General features: G+C 38.1%; 1 protein-coding gene across 3 annotated transcripts in view; it reads right to left on the minus strand.

Moving 5' to 3' along the window:
* MOCOS (molybdenum cofactor sulfurase) overlaps nucleotides 1-20,947 on the minus strand; it is a 118,809-nt gene that overhangs the window by 90,217 nt on the left and 7,645 nt on the right. For 2 of the 3 annotated variants that reach the window (XR_011966214.1, XM_072605268.1), the window contains exons 2-6: nucleotides 15,167-15,256; nucleotides 11,206-11,272; nucleotides 7,416-8,057; nucleotides 1,290-1,366; nucleotides 944-1,143 (exon numbers count right to left, since the gene is read on the minus strand). Coding sequence is in view for 2 of the 3 variants with exons in the window: in XM_072605268.1 (XP_072461369.1) it covers nucleotides 944-1,143; nucleotides 1,290-1,366; nucleotides 7,416-8,057; nucleotides 11,206-11,272; nucleotides 15,167-15,256 (1,076 nt within the window). In the remaining variant the exon portion in view is untranslated. Of the gene's footprint in view, nucleotides 1-943; nucleotides 1,144-1,289; nucleotides 1,367-7,415; nucleotides 8,058-11,205; nucleotides 11,273-15,166; nucleotides 15,257-15,730; nucleotides 15,829-20,947 lie in introns of all 3 variants that reach the window. The other variant, XM_072605269.1, reaches the window with a different exon arrangement.

Raw genomic sequence — 20,947 nt, forward strand, 5'->3', positions numbered from 1 at the left:
GTCTCAAGGAGGAAGGGGAGAGGCAGGGGGAGAAAATTTTAAGACTTATGGAAGTGATTGTTGAAAACTGAAAACAAATTAACTAAATTTTTAAAAAATTATATACAAAAATATTCATAGTAGAGTTCTCAATGGTACAATCAGAAACAAGGTGGGTACCTACAATTTGAAAGATGGCTAATCAAATTGTAGAAGATGAATACGAAATGTTATTCCATAAGAAATGGTGAATATAAAGAATTATTTCCTGTGACACAGAATCAACTTTGTAGAACAAAGAAAACAATTTATACAACAACAAAGAAAACAGAAATTACAATTAAATGAAAGTGATCTCTCTGCAATTGTGATTATAGAGCATGGCTTCAGAGAAGAATTGAGAAACTGAACCTCCTTCCCTCATTGCAGAGTTGAGGACACTAAGGGTAAAGAATACTCCATATACTAGTCTCACTAAATTTTGTTATTATTTCTTCTAAGTCCTAAAAATTAAAACCTTAGGTAGTTTTGATTGCTACAGAAGTGAATAAGTGAATCTTTACTGCAATCTTTACTGTTTACCAAGTAGAGAGAGGAAAGGGATAATATATATACACAAAACATAGTCTGTACACACACTAGGAGAAATAAATGATATGTATAAACTCAAAAGGGATCGAAAAGTATTTTTAAAGAGCAAATAGGAGCCAAGTGAGGGCCTGGAGCGGGGAAGGTTCCTATACGGTACATTGTATAGGCTTTAGTTAATGAGTTTTGTGAGTGTGACTTCAGCAGCTCAAAGGTCTTGTGATTACTAAAGGGTTTGGGGACTGTTCTCTGAATGGTTGGAAATTGCCATCTAATTGTGACCTTCCAGATTGAGGGTGGGGTAAGGGTGGTGAGGAGAATATACGTTATAGTTTTAAGATCAGACAAGGTGAGAAAGAAGAAAAAACCCAGCTACCTGAGAATAACCAATGATGTCTCCATTGTCATCCAATACGTTAAAGGCAATGATTGGACCCTGGGTCTCCGGACTGTTGAATTCTGTATCGTTGTAAATCTGAATCACAGGTGTTCCATTTGGGTATTGGAGAGCAACCAGCACTGTATAGGTGTAGTGAGCCAAGGCAAAAGTATGTTGTTTTATGTTTTCCATTCCACCTAGCAAAGAAAAAGTTTGTGAAAAATTTGAAAATATACACACATGATAATTAAATACAAGTTATTTATAAAGTAATTTCTAAGGAGTGAAATACATGTGGCAGAAGTAAATCCACATAGATAGAAAGGAAAATTTTTCCACTAACCTGTCAGTCTTTCTAGAACATCAAATCCATGTTTCAATGCTATAATGTCAAGGAAAGAAATTGTACCATCTTCAAACCTACAAAAACCAAACCAAATTAAAAGAAAACAAAACAAAAAACCCTAAGTTAAGAGAATGAATGGCTTCATGGGTAGTTAATTGGCTCTTTGTCTGAGGATCTCAACAAATGCTTCCCGCCTTCCTCCATGTTAGGATATTAATTTAGGTTGGTATTCGGTCCTTCCTTGTTTGGTCACTGACTTTTCATTCTGTAACTTTGAATCACTTCCTAGAGTTCTAGAATTGGATACTGATGATGGCAAATGGCTAAAATATCAGAATTGCCATGCTGATACTCTTTTTACCTACCATAACAAAACTCTGTCCTTGGAGAACCAAAAAAATAATTTTGCTCTTAAAATGTTGCTTTTGTAAGAAACTTCTCCCTGAGGAAGTTTCACTACTAGTGCAGATCAACAACTGCTCCATAATGTATCGTCTTAGAGCTTTATCTAGAACGCTGAGAGGTAAATGGAGATCTGACCTCAAATCAAGAAGATCTCAAAGACTGGGTGACTCTGGGCAAGGCATCCCTCCTGACATTTGGTAATTTTGTTGGTGGCACCCAAGATCCCAACCTTTCACACAAATCAGATAGGTTCTGCCACAGAACTATTTCCTTTGTATGCATTTTGTATTTATAGTTCCACGTGTTGGTTCCCCTCTGCTCTCCAAGTGAATATAAGCTCCTTGGGAACAGGAATTATTTTACTTTTATTTCCATCTCCAGGCATCTAACACAGCACCTGGCACATACTAGGCACTTAAAAAGGCCCATCAAATGAAATTGTTTACAAGGTACTTGAGGTATTTCCAGGGAGCTCTGGAACAAATCAACCAAATTCTGGCTCCATCATTACACATAGACAGATGCCTGTTTCCTCTAATCACTAACTCTTGGACCCTGAAGCTTGATCAGAAAAACCATGCTTGGTGCATGGGATCCTTTTGGACTATCAGGTAACCTTCTATTGGCTTGAGCATGGATGTTCTATTGCATCCTGTGTCTCATTTCCAAACACAGCAATACACACCAGGCAGCTAGAGTCACAATCAGCTTCCTAAAATTTATGCAGGAGGATATCCCTGGATTTAATCATGTGATAGGGAAAGCTGGTAGTATTCTGGGGGTTGTCTAGGCAAGCATTCCAACTAGCACCTCCTAGAACCAACTTCTAAAAAAAATTATTTATTTGGTCTTCTTTAGTACATCTTGGGTCATAAACCCCATTTTTCCATCTTGAAGGGCTTTCTTAGACTTTAAGATCTTCTTTTCAAATATAAGATATTACACCTTCTTAAGTACCTCATTTTAGATCTTTCACTAGTTGTATGACCTTAACCATTTAACTTCTCCAAAACTTAGTTTCCTCATCTGTAAAATGAGTATATTATAGCACCTGCTTCACAAGGTTGTTCTGAGGATCCAATGTGGATCCGATGCTTTGGAACTAAATAACATCAGTTCTTACTGTTACTGTGATTATGATTACCTGTAAGAAGCTATCCATTACCTATTACTTCTAAACAATGGCTAAATCAAAAGAGTAAACCATAAGATTTGAGCAGGACCTAGGTGCTTCCTAGATTACCAATAGAATGAGGGGCTTCAAGTTAAGACAAGTCAACAAGCATTTATTAAGTATCTACCGTATTCTAGGTACTGAATTAAGTGTTGAGGTTAAAAAGAAAGGCAAAAACAGTCATTGTCCTCAAGCAGCTCATAATCTGAAGGGAGAAAAAACATGCAAATAACTATGTGAAAACAAGATATGTACAGGATAAACTGGAAATAATCTCAGAAGGAAGACTTCCCTGCCTTACTCTCATAAGGTTTATAAGAATGACAGAGGATAAAGAGCAATGGAGTTGTAGTCAGAGAACCTAAATTCAAATTCTTCCTCTGAGTTTAACTGATTGTATGATCCTGGATAAGTCACTTAATCTTTTGGGGCCTGTTATTTCAGCTGTAAAATGAAGATAACATCCATACCACCTACATTATAGGGTTGCTCTGAAGCTTAAATGTGATCATGTATTTTTTTTAAACATTTAGTATACACTATAGTAGGAGGTGTCAACTACAAGCAGTCCACTTCCCAGTGCAGCCCCAACCAGATTAAAAGTGACTGGGAAATGTTAAACAAAATACATAAAAATACAATCCAACATTGACAATGCTAATTTGTGATTTTCTAAGTCATTATAGAGCCAGAGGGGATCTGGCTGCTATTTGAGTTTGATTTCTTCCCCCTCCCCCAACCCAGTCCACAGCAGGTGTGCCAGTCATTTCATCCCACCTCATTTAACTCTTTAGCAATATCTGCTGTTACTAGCAAGTGTGATCAACTTGCATGTAATCTACTCATGCATTATCTGGCCGTTTGAGGTGCTCAAGGATACTGTCACTTATGAGCAGGGTCCTCACTTTTGGGAGGGAGTAAAATTTGGTTTGATCATCCAACTTATTAGGCTCTTTAAAAATGAGAATGGCCACACCCCACCTGTATTTTCATCATCCAGCAAATTTCCCCCATTTCCTTTTAGTCTGCTTTCATTGACTCTCTTAAGATTTATCCTATGGGATCAGGGGGCAGAGCCAAGATGACAGAGTAGAAAGATGCATATGCTCTAGTGCTTCCCTCACAGCCCACAAAATATCTGTAAAAAAATGACTCAACAAATTCTAGAGCAGCAGAAGCTACAGAACAACAGGATGAAAGAGGTTTCCAGCCAAAGGTAACCTGGAAGGCTGACAGGAAAGGTCTATCTCAAGGGACACTGAATGAAGCAGAGCCTAGCCCTGGCCATTGTGGCACTGGGAGGAACAGGACCTGAACAGACCCCCAGGGCAGAATTCCCAGCAGGGAGGGTCCTAGATCCCTCAAGCCACAAGCAACAAAGAAAGCTCCAAAGGTCAGTGTGAGAGGGCTTTCCCACCTGGGAGAGAGGGGAACAGGGTTCCCCCAGCACTGGCCCCAGGCGGCGGCAGCAGCAGCGGGTGGCTTGCAGCTATGCAGAAGCAGCCGGGGTCCATTGTCCAGCCAGCTCAGCTTAAAACTTCTGGTAGAATTGAGCAGCTGGTCTGAACCTCGGCCTTGAAAATGGTACTGGGGATAGGAGGAGTACTAGGACCCTCCTCTTGACAAAGGATTCAGAAGTCAAGTAACTGGCTGGGAAAATGTCCAAGAAAGGGGAAAAAAATAAGACCACAGAAGGTTACTTTCTTGGTGAACAGGTGTCTCCTTCTATCCTTTTGTATGAGGAATAACAAGGCATACTTTTAGAGGAAGTCAAGGTCTCTGTCTCCAGTACTCCCAAAATGAATATGAAATGGGCTCAGGCCATAGAAGAGCTTGAAAAGCATGTCAGCAACCTGTTAAAGGAGAACCAAAAAAATGCTGATGAAAATAACACCTTTAAAAAGAGGCTAACTCAATTGGAAAAAGAGGTCCAAAAAGCCAATGAGGAAAAGGAGGCTTTAAAAAGCAGAATTAGCCAAATGGAAAAGAAAGTTAAAAAGTTCACTAAACAAAATAGTTCTTTAAAAGAGAGAATCAAGTTCAGGGAAGCTAAGGACTATGAGATAAACCATGAAGTTAGAAAACAAAACCAAAAGACTGAAAAAATAGAAGATAATGTGAAACATCTCATTGGAAAAATAACTGACCTGGAAAACACATCCAGGAGAGACAATTTAAAAATTAGGGGACTACCTGAAAGCCATGATCAAAAAAAAGAGCCTAAACATTATCTTCCATGAAATTATCAAGAAAAACTGCTCTGATATTCTAGAACCAGAGGGCAAAATAAACATTGAAGAATCCACCAATCACCTCCTCAAAGAAACCTGAAAAGAGAAACTCCTAGGAATATTGTGGCCAAATTTCAGAGTTTCCCGGTCAAGGAGAAAAATTGCAAGCAGCTAGAAAGAAACAATTCGAGTATTGTGGAAATACAATCAGGATAACACAGGATCTGGCAGCTTCTACATTAGGGGATCAAAGGGCTTGGAATAGGATATTCCAGAAGTCAAAGGAACTGGGATTAAAACCAAGAATCACCTACCCAGAAAAACTGAGTATAATACTTCAAGGGAATAAATGGTCATTCAATGATATAGAGGACTTTAAAGCATTCATGATGAAAAGACCAGAACTGAAGAGAAAATTTGACTTTCAAACACAAGAATCAAGAGAAGCATGAGAAGGTAAACAGGAAAGAGAAATCATAAAAGACTTTCTAAAGCTGAACTGTTTACATTCCTATATGGAAAGATAATATTTGTAACTTGAGACTTTTCTCAGTATTTGTGTAGGTGGAGGGATTATACACACACACACACACATATAGACAGAGAGTACAGGTCGAGTTGAATCAGAAGAGATGATATCCATAAAAAAAAATAAAATAAAAATTAAGGGGTGAGAGAGGAAAATACTGAGAGCAGAAAGGGAGAAATGGAATGGGGCAGGCTACAATTCATAAAAGAGATAAGAAAAATCTTGTTCAATGGAGGAGAAAAGGGAGAAGGTGAGAGGGGATAAGTGAAGCTTACCCTCTTCACATATGGCTCAAGGAAGAAATAACATGCTCACTAAATTTGGTATGAAAATCTATCTTACATTACAGGAAAGCAAGGGAGGAGGGGACAAATGGGGTGAGGGGGATGATAGAAGGGAGGGCAAATGGGAGAAAGGAGTAATTAGAAGTAAACACTTTTGGGAAGGGACAAGGTCAAATGAGAGAATAAAAAAAAGAGGGGGATAGGGTAAGACAGAGGGCAATATAGTTAGTATTACACAACATGATTATTATGGAAGTCTTTTACAAAATGACACATATATAACCTGTATTGAATTGCTTGCCTTCTCAGTGGGGATGAGTGGGGAGGGAGGGAGGGAGAGAAGTTGGAATTCAAAGTATTAGAAACAAATGTTGAGAATTATTATTGCATATAAGTAGGAAATAAGAAACACAGGTAATGGGGTATAGAAATTTATCTTGCCCTAAAAGAAAAGAGAGAAGATGGGGATAAGGGAAGGGTGGGGTATGATAGAAGGGAGGGCTCATTGAGGGAAGGAGTAATCAGAATGCAAGATGGGGATGAGAGGAAGGGAGAGATGGGGGGAAAAATTTAAACTTAAAATTTTGTGGAAATGAACATTGAAATCTAAAAATAAATAAATACAATTAATAAAAAAGAGATTTATCCAATGTTTTGCCTCTTGCTTCTCAAACCATTCTAGGTAAACACCTTTCCTGACTAAATAAGCCCCATTTCTATTACAATGATTAGTTGTATCTAGCAGAACCTGGCTGAAAAACATATATCCTTTATCAAACAGACTAGAAAAAATATGATCTGAAAAATTTATCCTGCCACCCAATAGATCAAGCCCATAATCATTGTGGGGTGGGAACCAGTGCTGTTCACTAGCACCACTGTTGCTAACCTTCTTGCCTCTAAGATGATAAATAGAATGTGAGGTCCTTGAAGGGGACTGTTTCATTTTTATCTTAGTGAAAACAGAAGCTGGCCAATGAATGGCCAGTCTTTATGAGCATGTCTAGAGGGCTCTGTTTGGCACAGTCTTCCACATGGACTTTCAAGCATACACAGGTATTCTATGACTGCTTTCTATCCGCTTACCTCATGGTAAAGACAAAAGCCCTTTAGCTGACTGCTAACCTAGAACTAAATGTGCATTCAGAAGGGCCCTAACCTGCCAAAGTAAATCCTTTGCTTTTTCCTGATGTGAAGAGGGGCAAGGACTGATGGAAGTCTCTAAGGGGGGACAGCAGTCACTTAGGAAAGTGCTAGGCACATCCATAGCCAAGGTGCCACCTCGTGGAACCTAAATAAATGTTTGTTGATTGACAATTGGATCTATAATTCTTGCCCCGCTTTAGCCAAACTCCCTGGATTCAGCCAAAGGCCTGGGCAGCAACTTGTTTCCCTTGATATTAAGCCTAGATCAGATGCCTCCTGCACAGGTAGGCTGCCAACCCTGGCTCCCAAGCTAGCCTTGTCTCTTGCAGCCTACCCTCTAGTTTAAATTATTACCTTTCAGATATAGATTTTCTGGGAACATAGAAATCCTCTCCAGCAAGGTATGCAGCAGCTGTTCCTCCACCAAAGTAAGTTTTCCGGAGGAAGTGAGTAACTCGATTGTTTACCAATAGTGCTCCTAAGCCAGTGGGGAATCCAAAGATTTTGTAAAATGAAATGGGGATAAAATCTGCTGGGTGGGCTGCCAGATCTAAAGGAGAGGTGCTGACATAGGCTGCTGCATCAAGCAACACAAACCATTCCCCCCGAGTGGTCATGGGACTCAAACGTCCAGACTTCAGCATTTCTATCCAAGAAAGGGGGTATCGAGTTCCTGAAAAATTACTCTGAGCTGGGTAGCAAAAGAGATGAGGGGTCTTGCAGGCTGGTTCATAAAGTGCTCCATTGCTTTTCTCTGACAACAAAATGTCCTCTGGTTTCACGGCAATTGATGACACTTGCATTGCCTCTGCTATCTTCCTGATGCCCACCACAGATGTGTGGCTGTCCGTCAGGTAATAAAACCTGCTCCCACCATCCTCTGAGCTTGCTGGTCTCCATGGGAAGGCCTCTGCTACCAGTTTGAGTGCAGCTGTGCTGCCTGATGTAAAAATGATGCTGTAGTCTTCAGAGGTGGTATTAAAGTGTTCCAGGACCCTGAAAGAAAAGCAGAAAGTTCTTGGTTGATTTCTTGTTTTGTCTTTAAACATCATCTGCTTCTCCTTTCCATGAGTCACCTAGTCCTAAAATGTCTGCCTTAGTTAAAATAGAAAATACCATTAATATTAGCTATGATTTGAGGTCTGGGGCACAGCTGGTGCAAAGTGGGCATGGCAATGTCACATCGACAGTACTGCCACCAGGTTTAAATTTCTCTAGCCTTAAAATAATCTCACATGAGTCTGAAGCAGGACAGAACAAATCTTAATTAAATGCAACTATATGGTTATCAATTTAAGTGCCTGTTTGTTGAAATACGTATAAAAACAGTGATACCTTTTCCCCATCGTCCTACATGGCCAATGACAGTGTAAGGTTACCTGGGCTATGTGACATGTTTGTTCCTTCAGCTTGGCCAAAAGATAACAAAATTTAAATTTCTTAAAATTAAAATTTCTTAATTTTTGTAAATTTCTAAATTTTATTAATGTATTATTTATTGTTATTATTTTATTTATTTATAATTTTGTATTTATAATAATAGTAAATATAAATATTTAAATATAATAATATTTATTTATAAATAAATCCTCTTAAAATTTCACTTCATGACAACACCTCCCTCACTCTTCCTCCTAAATTACTTTGAATTTACTTTGTATATGTTTATCTGTGTGCGTTTCTCCCCCAACCCCCAGAAAAATGCAAACTTTTGAAAGCAGGAATTTTCTTTGTTTTCCTCTGCATCCTCAGCATACATTCCTAGTACCATAGTGGGTACTAACAAAATGTTTTTTATTGATTTTGACATAAATTATTAATAAATATCGGATATGACATATTCTCCTTTTTTACTCTCAAAAATGTCTGTTTTCTATGTCCTGCAATATGCATCAAGCTCGTCATTGCAAATAATCTGTGTTAAGGAGCTGAGACTTTTGGAAAAGTTTGATTAGAAAATGAAAATGAGATTCATTTATGAGAAATTCACATTGCTGCTTCAAAATAATAGAATCTCTCAAATTTTCTAACACAGAATTGTCACTCTCAGTTTCTAACACTTCATGGCACACCTTTCTCTTAGACTGGTGAAGAATTCTCCTATCATTAACTGAATATATTTCTACAGGTCCATATTTTACTGCTGTGGGGTGGGTTTTTTCCCAGCTGTGCATGATTCTCTGCTTCTCTGATTCATGCTTCTGCTTGCATACTGAGCTGAACGTCTGTTTCTATTCTTGTGAGTTTCATGCATACTAGATATCATGGAAGTTTCCTACCCATTGGTGTTACATGAATGTTTTTTAAAAAGTAGAGTTCTTATTTTTGATTGGATGGCAGGCTGGCCTGAATAGATGGTTTTCTGGCTTGAATGCTTTAAGTATAATTGTTGGATCTACTTGCTCAACCATATGCTACTGAAGTTTTTCAACGGCCCTTGGTCAAACTGTCATCTTTTCCTATTGGATTTAACTGATTTTTGTAAGTATCATTTGTAGTTTTCTGTGCAGACTGCAAATTTAGTCCTGATAAATGGCTTTTCTAGTTCACTTTCACCGTCATAGCAAAGTGGTCTGTTATCTTGCACTTTCTCTGTGATTTTTTTTTCAACTCCTTTGCTTTTCTGTTCTATTTTGGAAATACCATGTACATTTGAAAAATAAGCAATCTGGAAAGCAGCTTTAAAATTCTGATAAACTCAATGAGCAACCATGACTTGGAAGGACTTATGATGAAGCATGCCACTCACTTGCTGACAGGTACCTCAGGGTACAGACATATTTTTCTTGAACATAACCAGTTTGAGAATTTCTTTTGCTTGACTATAACTATATGTTACAAGGATTTTGGTTTTTCTTTTTCGAGAGGAGGTAGGAGATTAGACAGAAAGAAAATAAATTTTTGCTGTTGAAAAAAATCAACATGATAAAACAGTTTTTCTTTGAATATTTTGGTCTAATGGGTACAGAAGTATTTTATACAACATTTCCAAAATCAGATATAAATAACTGCAAATAATTTCTCATTCAAATGAAGACAAATGAGTAAATCCAAATAAACTGAACAGATTCATAAGCCATGAAAGAAAATTGAAAGAACAAAATAAATCATGAAAGAAAAGTGGAGGTACACTACTGCTCTGATCCTTTCTTCCCAACTTTTCTGACCAATAATCTGATTGACACTTGAGGCTGCCTGACACTTTTTTCAGCCTCTGAATATTATTCTGTTACCATGTTAACTGGGCAAAACATTGGTTTAACTGCTAAGGTGAACTTGTGAGGTTGTAACACTGATGGATATGATGACACTATACGGACCTGTGATGAAATAGGGAACAGGGACAGGATCTGGGCTTTCATTCAGGTGAGGAAACTCCCTCAACAAATTTAAATTGGCACTTTCTCTATGACTTAATCCTGGAGAGTTGCCTAAAGTAAAAGTTGTGACTTGCACAGAATCACATAGCAAGTATGTGTGATAAAGAAGATGAACTCAGGTCTTCAAGGCTGGATCTCTATCCACTGCTCCTTTGTGGGAGGGGAATCTATAGCAAATTGAAGAGTCTGCTAATCTTGCACCAAAAACTAACAAATATTGGCATTAAAATAAAATTTCTTCTTTAGCTATTTGATTTGTTCTTGCTACAATTCTTTCTCTTCTTTGTAAGAATTTTTACCTCCCAACAAAAATTCTCTTGTCAACTCATACTAATATTTTGTTGCTTTATTTCACCCACAGGATAGTAGATAGAACCTCATCTATGATAGGCAGTGTCACATAGTGGATGGAGAGGCAACTTCAAAGTCATGAAGGTTTGAATCCAGACATGTCTCTGACAAGCTATGTAACCTTGGGTTAGTCACTTAACCCCTCTGTGCTCCAGATAACTTTCCAAGACTTCATTCAACACACAATCTTCCTTGGTGAAATCACAAATTCAGATAAACAAATTATCAGATGGTACCTAAAGTATGGTCAAAGTAATTCAAGCTCAGAATAACAAAAGAAAATGTGGACACACTGTTCACGTGAAAGATGCATGAATCCAAGACAAAATGTCATACCCAAAGAAATATGAAGAATAAATACCAAACATGTATGAAAAGATATGAAAACACATATGAAAATAAATTTCTCCTACCTATATCGTACATGTTCAATAGTGTCATAAGTAAGTTTGCTGCTGATATTCTGGCTATGAGGATTACCTAGGAAAAAATTTTTAAAAACAAGGCTGTCAAATCAAAAATATACACTCTCCTTTTGCACTTTATCAAATACCATCCCTTACTAGTCTCACGAAAAGGAAAAAGTAGAAATGTAGACTTCCAGGATTGGAAAGGACTTCCCAGGTCATCCAGCTCATTCCTTACTCAAATCAAGATTCTCCTTCTTCAGCATCTTCAGTAGATACTCATCTGCTACCCCATAAGGCAACCTATTCATTACTGGGCAGCTCTAATTACTGGTCAAGTTCTTTGTCAAGCTGAGCTGAAATTTGCCTTTCTCTCATTGACCCATTGGTCTGACTCTTTCTTTCTGTGATCTCATATAACAAGTCTATTTCTTTCTCTACATATTCTCTATAAACAATACTCTCAGAACCAAGGACTTAGATCCTCCCCCTTATACCTAAGAGAGAGAGAGAGAATTCAATCAGTATCAGAGCTGGGACAGTCCTTGCTAGCTCAGAAGGGTGAATGAACCTACTGCCCTCTAACCTAACAAGGGACGTCAAAATTCTTATACACAGGCACTCTAGCTTTTTTATTTATTTTATTTATCCTTTAGGATAAAATATGCACTCCTCTTTTTGGTGTTTAAAGCTCTTGCAACTTTGCTCCCATCTCCTTTTCTAGACTGGACAATCCTCTTCTTCCCCCATACTACAATCCAGTCAACCTGCTTTCTTTCTTTTCCCTTATACTTGAAACTCCATCTGCCATCTCCATTCTTTTGCAGTTGCTTTCATTGAGTTGTTTTAAGTCACATCTGACTTTTCATGATCCCATTTTGGAGTTTTCTTGGCAAATATACTAGAGTGATTTGCCGGCAGTGACCATCCCACAAACCCGTAATGTACTTTCTTCTCACTTGTTCCTTACAGCTCAAGAACTATCTCCATATGAAATCTTTTCTAATCCTCATCATGAACTGCTAACGTTCTGCCTTTCGAATTTATCTTGTACTTAACTCATGTTTCTCTGTGTTCACTTTATATGAATTCTGTATTTATATATGTACTTGTTTCCCTACTAATTTGGAAGTTTCTTGAAAGTAGAAATTGTTAAATCCTTTGTATTCAAATCTCCTATACTAGCAGAGTTCCTGACATATAGTAGACATTTAATAAATGTTTTATGGTCTCGTTGGTCCTAAGATAGAATGGCACACATTCCAGACTTGCTCAGAACTGTGGTTGCAAGAGGCCCAAAATCCTGTTTTCTGACCATAATCTATTGACTTTTCATCTCCCCCTCTACCTTCCCTTACAAAATCCTTCTCCATCTATACCATGATCTCCATTCCTTGATCCCTTATTTCTCTCCCAGGCCATCTCCCCTGCACCGGCCACTCTCTCCTCTTCTTCCCACCTTGAGCCCTTAATGAACTAATTCAACTCTACCCTCTTCTCCTTTCTTGAATCCCAAGCCTTCCTCTCACTTCACTGATTATGTCTTGCCAAGCCACTGCTGAACAGAGGTAGAGAAAATCATGCAACTATTCTGCCTGGGTTCACTACACATTTTTGTTACACAACCTCAACTGGCCCTCACTATTGCTAAGTAATCCTTCTCTACCTTTCTTATCAACTCATCATCCCATTCTCCACATTGGCTCTTCCAAACCTCTCCTCAAACCTCCCTTAGATCCCCCTCCATCCACTCTCCCAGCTGAGAACCTTGCCTCAATGTTTACAGAAAAAAATAGAGGCATTTTCTGTGAACTCCCCCTTCTCTTCTCTTCTTCATCTCTTATCATTCAGACATCTTCGGCCAATCTCTCCTCGTTTACCCTTGTCTCACATGATGAAGTGACCTTATTCCTTGCCAAAGCTAACCCCTCTACTGATTTAAGCGATCCTTTACTTCAATAAATTGCCCTCCCCTCAACATCTTTACTACTCTTTCACTTATTTTCGATTTCTCCTTCTCTGCTGGCTTACTTCCTACTGCCTACAAACATTCCCATATCTCCCTCATCCTGAAAAAACCCTGATTTGATCTTTCCATCCCCACTATCATCCTATACCTCTTTTGCCCTTTTTAGCTAAACTCCTTGAAAAGATTCCCTAATATAGTTGCCTTCACTTTCTCTTCTCTCACTCCCAACCCCTTGCAATCTGGATTCCAAATTTATCTAACATTCCACCAAAACTTCTCTCGCCAAAGATCTAAAAAGGGATCTAAAGATACCTTGATTGTCAAATTCAACTGTTTTTTCTCAATCTTTACTCTCCTTGACTTTGCAGTCTTTGACACTATTGATCACTCTCCTTAATACTCTTTTCTCTCTAGGTTTACTTGACAGCACTCTCTCCTGGCTCCTCTCCTTTCTATATATGATTCCTTTTCTATGCTGAGTCCTCTTCTAAATCATACCTTCAAACCATAGGTGTTCCCAGGTTTCTGTCCTATGCTCTTCTCCATCTATATTGGTGATATCATCAACTCCCATGGATTTAATACCATCTCTATGCTGATAATTCTCAAATCTATCTATCCTACTTCCAAATGCTATGCTAACCTCCAATCTCACATCTTCAATGGTCATTCAGACATCTCCATCTGGATGTCCAATAGATATTTTAAACACAATATATCCAAAATGGAACTCATTATCTCCCCCTCAAAACTTTTCCCCCCTCTTCCAATTTCCCTGTTACTGCAAAGGACATCACCATCCTCCCAGTCACTCAGGCTTGCAACCTAGAAGTCATCCTGGATTCTTTAATATCTCTTATCCCACCGTTCCCCCTATCTAGTCTGTCACCAAGGCCTGATGATTTCACCTTTGCAACATCTCTCAAATACACCCCTTTCTCTCCTCTGACACTGCCACCACTCTAGAGCAGTCTCTTTTCACCTCATGCCTGGATTATTGCAATAGCCTCCTGCTGGGTCTGCCTACCTCAAGTCTCTCTCCACTCCAATTCATCCTACATTCAGCCACTAAAGTGATTTTCCTAAAGTGTAGTTCTGATCATGTCTTCCCCTACTCACTAAACTCCAAAAGTTTCTTATCGCCTTTAGGGTCAAACACAAAATGCTCTATTTGACATTTATAACCCACCTTTCCAGTCTTCCTAACATTTACTCTCCAACATTTGCTTCTCAATCCAGTGACATTGGCATCCTGGGAGGCCCATGAACCAGACACTCCATCTCTCAGATGCAGGCATTCTTTCTAACTGTCCTTCATGCCTGAAATGCTTTCCCTTCCCAACTCTGACTACCAACCTCCTCGGTTGCTTATAAGTCCCAATGAAAATTCTACTTTCTACAGCAAGCCTTCCCCATCCCCATTGGTTTTAAACCAATGCTTTCCTCCTTCTAATTATCCCCTATTTATCCTGTATATATCTGTTTTGTACATTTTTCTTTGCATGTTGTCTCCTCCATTAAAGTATAAGCTGCTTGAGGGCAAGAATTGTCTTTTGCCTCTTTTGTATCCCTAGGGCTTAACACATGGTGCCTGGCATATAGTAAGCACTTAATAAATCTTGATTGATTGATTGATGGATTGATTTAGTTATTGAAGACAACAATCCTGTCCCCCTATAATCTCTGATTCTTCCTAAGATCCATCTCTGTAAACACTAATCCTGCACTGAGTTTTATTTGTAAGTAGCAGTTATTTGATAAAGAGTTAATTGATTGATCAAGGATACTCTCTGACTCAAACATTTGGCATGTATGCATCTCTTCCAATATTCTTCCAGGTATTTATCTAAAGCCCACCTCAAGTCAACCACTGTTTAATGCCACCAACTCATCAAATATATAAAGAATACTCACTGTGTTCTCATAACTGAATTAGGTCCTGTGACAGATAATTTGGCTAAATTTTAAGCAAAAGAATAAAAATTTCTGGGTCTTTACCATAAACATTTTTAGTTAGGTCATCCATAAATCTTGTAAGCTGACTTTGTGGAAACAGAGTTGTTCCTGCATGGTCAAGGTATGTCATTCCTAAAAGAAAACACATAACAAAAGTTACATTTCTGGATATCAAATTCAGAGTTCAGCAACCCAGCGCGTTTCACTTCACCATGTATCTTCTTGATCTTTCTACATTTGATTTCACAGTCATTGCAATTCTATTCCTCACATTAATTTTCTTTGAAACTGGAACTGAGACCTATATATTTAATTTCACAGAATGGTAGAGCTGGAAGGGACCTGAGAGAATTTATTTGTAAGGTGCTATTTTTCTAGATAATTTTAAAATGTTGGTGTCAAAGACAACATTGTACGTTAAATTATTTTTAAAATAATGAAGTTTCTTTAATGCTCTCTCAGATTTTAAAACTGGAAATTTTAAAACTGGAAATGAATCCCTTTTTCTTGGAGAAGTAACCTTTTACCTTCTTAGAGTCTGACAGTTTCAAAAGCTAGAGAAAAAGGCCTCCTCATCCAGTGGCCAGTGAACAATAAAAATATTACCTCCAACTACTTGCTGGTAAGAGAAGAAGGAAGAGGATGAAGAGAAGTAATTCATCATTCTTCCATGTTGGGTCCTGATCTACCTCTATTACAGAGACCTGAGGGAGAGGTAGAAAGAAGGCAGACATGCTTCAAATATATAGTTCAAATTCTTTTGCCTGCCATTCAAGGTCCCACATCCCTTTCACCTCATTTTGTCCTCACACAGTGGTGTTGCTGTTTAGTCATTTCAGTCATGTCCAACTCTTCATGACCCCTTTGGAGGTTTTCTTGGCAAAGCTATTGCAGCGGTTTGCCATTTCCTTATCCAGATCATTTTACAGATGAGGAAACTGAGGCAAGCAGTGGTAAGTGACTTGCCCAGAGTCACACAGCTAGTAAGTATCTGAGGCTGGATTTGAATTCAGGTCTTACTGATGCCTAGCCTGAACTTACCTAGTGGCCCATTTATGCAAATACATACATTTCCAGCAAAAACGGGAGTATTGCTCACTCACTGCTGTCCAGAATGTCTTACTCTTGTACATACTACTTCATTTGTTCAATTTCTACTCATCTTTTAAAGGTTAACTCAAATGCTGCCTCTTCCACACAGCCTTCTTGGACCTCCCCAGTTAGGAATGACCTTTCCTTGCTTCAGACTTCACGTGGCACTTTGTTCCCCGCTGGTGAGCTTTTCTTGTAGTATTTTTGTATAGCGGTCATTGGTGTGTGAATCACAGTGGGAAAAGCTCTGACTCTAGAGTCAGAAGACTAGGGCTATATGCCTCTATTACTTATAAGGGGGCAACTAGGTAGTGTAATGAATAGAGCACCAGTCCTACAGTCAGGAGGCCCTGAGTTCAAATTCAGACTCAGATACTTCTTAGCTGTGTGAACCTGAGCAATCCTGTTTGCCTCAGTTTACTCATCTGTAAAATGAGCTGGTGAAGGAAATGGCAAACCATTCAGCAAACCAAGGAAACCCCAAATGGGCTCATGAAGAGTCAGATACAGCTGAACCTACTGAACAACAACAAAACTACTTACAACATAAGTCATCTTGGGTAATTCACTTAACCTTTGTGGTCCTATGTCTTCTCCTCTATCAAGTGAGGAAGCTGGACCAGAAGGCACTTATGGTAAAGGAAGCAGCACGGTTTAGTGGAAAGAATGCTGAGACCTGGGACCAAATCCCAGCTCTGCCCCTTGCTTATTCATCCATTGATTGATTGATTGATTGATGCTCACATGCTATTTGCCTCTGTGGGAAGGATAAAAATGAACACAAAGGAAAACCATTTTCAGGTACTTAAAAAAAAAAGGTCCAGGTTATCTGGATTATCGAATTATCAGGCTCAGATCCATTTAATTTAAATTAAATTTTATGTCAGTGGTTCCCAATCTGTATACCATGGAACCCTGCAGTGTCATTTTTGTATTAAAGTTTTCCCTTAGTTTCTGTGGTGTGTTGTTTTGTTTCGTTTTTTACAGAAAATGTGTATATGTTTTCAAATGAGGAAATCATAGAACATTATAGTCAGTTACACAACCATGTAACTTTACAGATGAGGAAACTGAGGCTCAGAGAGGTTAAGTCACATAAAAAAGGTCCCACAGCTAGTGTCTGAATTTGAATCCAGGTCTTCATGACTCAAAGTCCAGGACGACCAGTGGCAAAGAGTCCATGAATGCATATCAGATTGTGTTATGTCTGACTCTTTCACAAGGCATTCTTTTCCCCTTCCCCCAACCTGAGAACTGAGAACCTTGCCTCATACAGAGAGAGAGAGAGAGAGAGAGAAGTTTTCAACCAAGAGCTCCCTCTTTTCCCCTCCTCATCTAATATCACTCAAATGTCCCTTCCTGTTCTCTCCTCCTTCATCCCTAATTCACAGGAAGAAGTGGTCCTTTTCCTTGCAAAGACAAACTTCTACATGCACATATGACTACATTCCATCTCATCTTCTCCAGCAGACTGCCCTCTATATCTTCCCTACTCTTTCATTTATTTTTTATCTCTTGCTGTCTAATGGCTGCTTCTTTACTGTCTAGAGACACACCCATTTCTCCCATATCCTTATAAACCCTCATTTGATCCAATCTAAAGTTATCACCCAATCAAGATTCTAGTGTCTGTTATCTTTTGGATATCCTCCTGCTGGACAACATTCTATGTCTGTCCTCCTTTTTACAGCTAAACTCCTTGAGAAAACTATTTGAGATAGGTTCCACTATTTCTCCTTTTCACTCTCCTAAACCTTCTGCAGTCTGGCTTCCTACCTTCAATTAAAATTTCTCTCTCCAAAGTTACCAGGGATCTCTTAATTGCTATATCCAATCACCTTTTCTCAATCCTTTTGGAGCTCTCTGAAGTTAGACCCTGTTGATCATTCTCTCCTTCTAGATACCCTCTTCTATCTAGGTTTTCATGACATAAGATCTCTCCTAATTCTCCTCCCTCCTGTCTAATCACTCCATCTCAGTATCCTTTGCATTTCATATGCTAAGTCTGGCATACCATCACAAAATATGGGATTGAACTCTCTTTTGGTTCCATATGGTTATAACATCTGTAATTCTATAAATTTATACTATCTTTCCACTTTAACCAAGCAAATCTATTATTAATCTCCATTTTCAGTCCTCCCTCTCTTGCCTTCCTCTTGTGTTCAGGTCATATCAACTCCTACTACAGTCACTAACAATTTAGTTTACAATCCCTCCTTCTCCAGGAAACCTACGCTGATTGGCAGACCTACCCTCATTATGCCAAACCTACCCTCACTTCTACATTAGTATGCATTCATGACTGTGTAGATTTACATGTTTCATATGAATAAATAGCATCAATTTATTTATTTAGCAATAAAATGGTTAGCCAGTCATCTAGGACGGAAGCTCTTTTATAAAGGGGGTATCCTCCTTCCTGAGTTGACAATTCAACATCAATTGACAATATCAATCTTTTATAAGACTAGCTTAGCCTGTGGGTAGTGAAGTGCTCAGTCTTAGTCATAGGTCATGCACCCTGCTTGAGAGTTAGAAAGATTGCAATATGATGATAATATCTAGCAATAAGAGCTGTCAAGTCAAAACTATCACAATCCACATTGCTTGTCTCAGCTTACTGAACTTGTATACAAAAAATGTTAAAAGTCACAAAATCCCAGCATCTCAGATTGGACAGGAACTTCAAAGATCATCTAGTCTTTTTTAAATAATATTTTATTTTCCCCAATTACATGTAGAAACAACGCTTAATATGTCATTTTTTTTAGTTTTGAGTTCCAAATTCTCCACCTCCTCCCTTCCTCCCTCTGAGACAGTAAGCAATCTTGACATAGGTTAAATTTACACTATCATCTAAAACATTTCCTTATTAGTCATTTTGTGTAAGAAGACTTGAACAATAAAGGAAGGAAGGAAGGAGGACAAAATAATATGCTTTGCTCTGGGTTCAGAGAACATCAGTTCTTTCTCTGGAGGCAAATAGAATTTTTCATCATGAGTCCCTTGAGAGTGAAAGATTTTCTAATCTTGAAATAGGAAGCCCTTCACAGCATCTCTAGCAGAAAGGTAGGGGCATTTATGAACAGTTGATAGGCTTAGCACTGATGGATGAGAATATAAACAGTTGACTATCTGTGAAATCAGAATATTGCTTTAGAGATCTCTAAAGTCCCATCTAGTTCTAACATTCTGTGATTCTAATGTCATTTCCTATCCCCACAAATCACTTTGAAAATCCTTAGATAGTTTAGTCACTGAAATCATTGGGCCATATAGTTTGGGATTTCCATTATTCAGAGTACAATCAGGAAGCTGAGACGTTTATAATTTAATCTGTTTTCTAAGAGAAAAGTGAGAAATCAAACTATAATCCTATTTTTAAAAATTAATTTTCTACTGAAAAAAAATCCTAATACAACATAACTAGTGTCCTGCTTTTTAAGCAAAGGAAAGAAATCTCACCTTGATGGTCTATTTTCTTTATTTTCATATAGGGAAATAGCTCAACATTGGGAAACTTTTGGCATATTACAACTAAAGATCATTTTGCCATACTGTTGCATTTTTTTTGCAATTACAGACATAAATGACTTTACTTATTTTACTGATATCCTAAAAAATTTCCAACTCTACTTCCCATAAAAATGTTTGTGATAAAGTGCCAATGCATCTATTTCATAAATTGTAGGCATTACTCTATAGCTAGATCATCAATATTAGTCAAAAAAAAATCAGCCTGGGAGAGAAAGGATCATTGTGATTCATTGTTGAAATATTTAAAGATCTTCATATGGTTCGTTACATGTTAATAAATTGTATGTCCAGTAACACTGAAGTTTTTTAAATCAAAGAAATTAGGGGGTTTAAGAAAGATAATAGAAAACTTGTGAAGAAAGTTTTCTTTGGTTCTGACCAAGAGAAACTGAAATAGGGGCTCAAAGCTAATTATTAATGATACAGTTTTTGCATAAATGCGAGAACATAAATCTTTGTTGCTCTAGAAACTAGCATGAGAATTAATGAGGAAAATGAGATAATAGCAATTAAAGAGAGGAAATGACTACCTGACCAAGGCTACATGTGGGGATCACTGACACTAAAACTGCTACACATAGATGGAGAAACTGAAGCTTACGCAGATTAAATGACTTGCCTCATGTTACATACCTTGTTGGTACCATAAACTAGGATGTAAAATGAAGTCTCTTAACTCTAGGCCTGTGTTCCTTTCACTACACTATGATGACATACACTGTGGCCTCAGAGATTTCAGGAGCCAGGAAGAAACAGAGATGTAACTGGAAATTTTTGTGCTCAGAGCTAGTACCGTAAACTGCACCTACCACATAGTTCATCCAACCTTCTATCTGGCAGTTTCCTATCTTAATTAGTTATTATTATTAACTAGGTAACTCTTTGCAAGAGCCATCAATGCCCTTTAAGTTTATGGTATTGTGGCTACTCAAAGTTGATTACAGTTCTGGAAAAAAGCAAGAGTTTCTTGCCTTAAATGGACAGAAAGGTATTTAACTAGTGACCTCTAGAACTCATAGGTGAGAACACATTTAATTCATTTAAATATATCCTCAGTTGAAAGAAAACAAACCTCTATATTCCTATTGTTACCATCTAAGAATAGGTCTTTATCAGCTACATTATAGTAATAGCATCCTATCTGGTTTCCTATATCTCAGGTCCCTCCCAGCTCTGAAATAATATTGCCTC

The sequence above is a fragment of the Notamacropus eugenii genome, chromosome 4 (genome assembly GCF_028372415.1).
Source record: "Notamacropus eugenii isolate mMacEug1 chromosome 4, mMacEug1.pri_v2, whole genome shotgun sequence".
NCBI classification, from domain to species: domain Eukaryota; kingdom Metazoa; phylum Chordata; class Mammalia; order Diprotodontia; family Macropodidae; genus Notamacropus; species Notamacropus eugenii.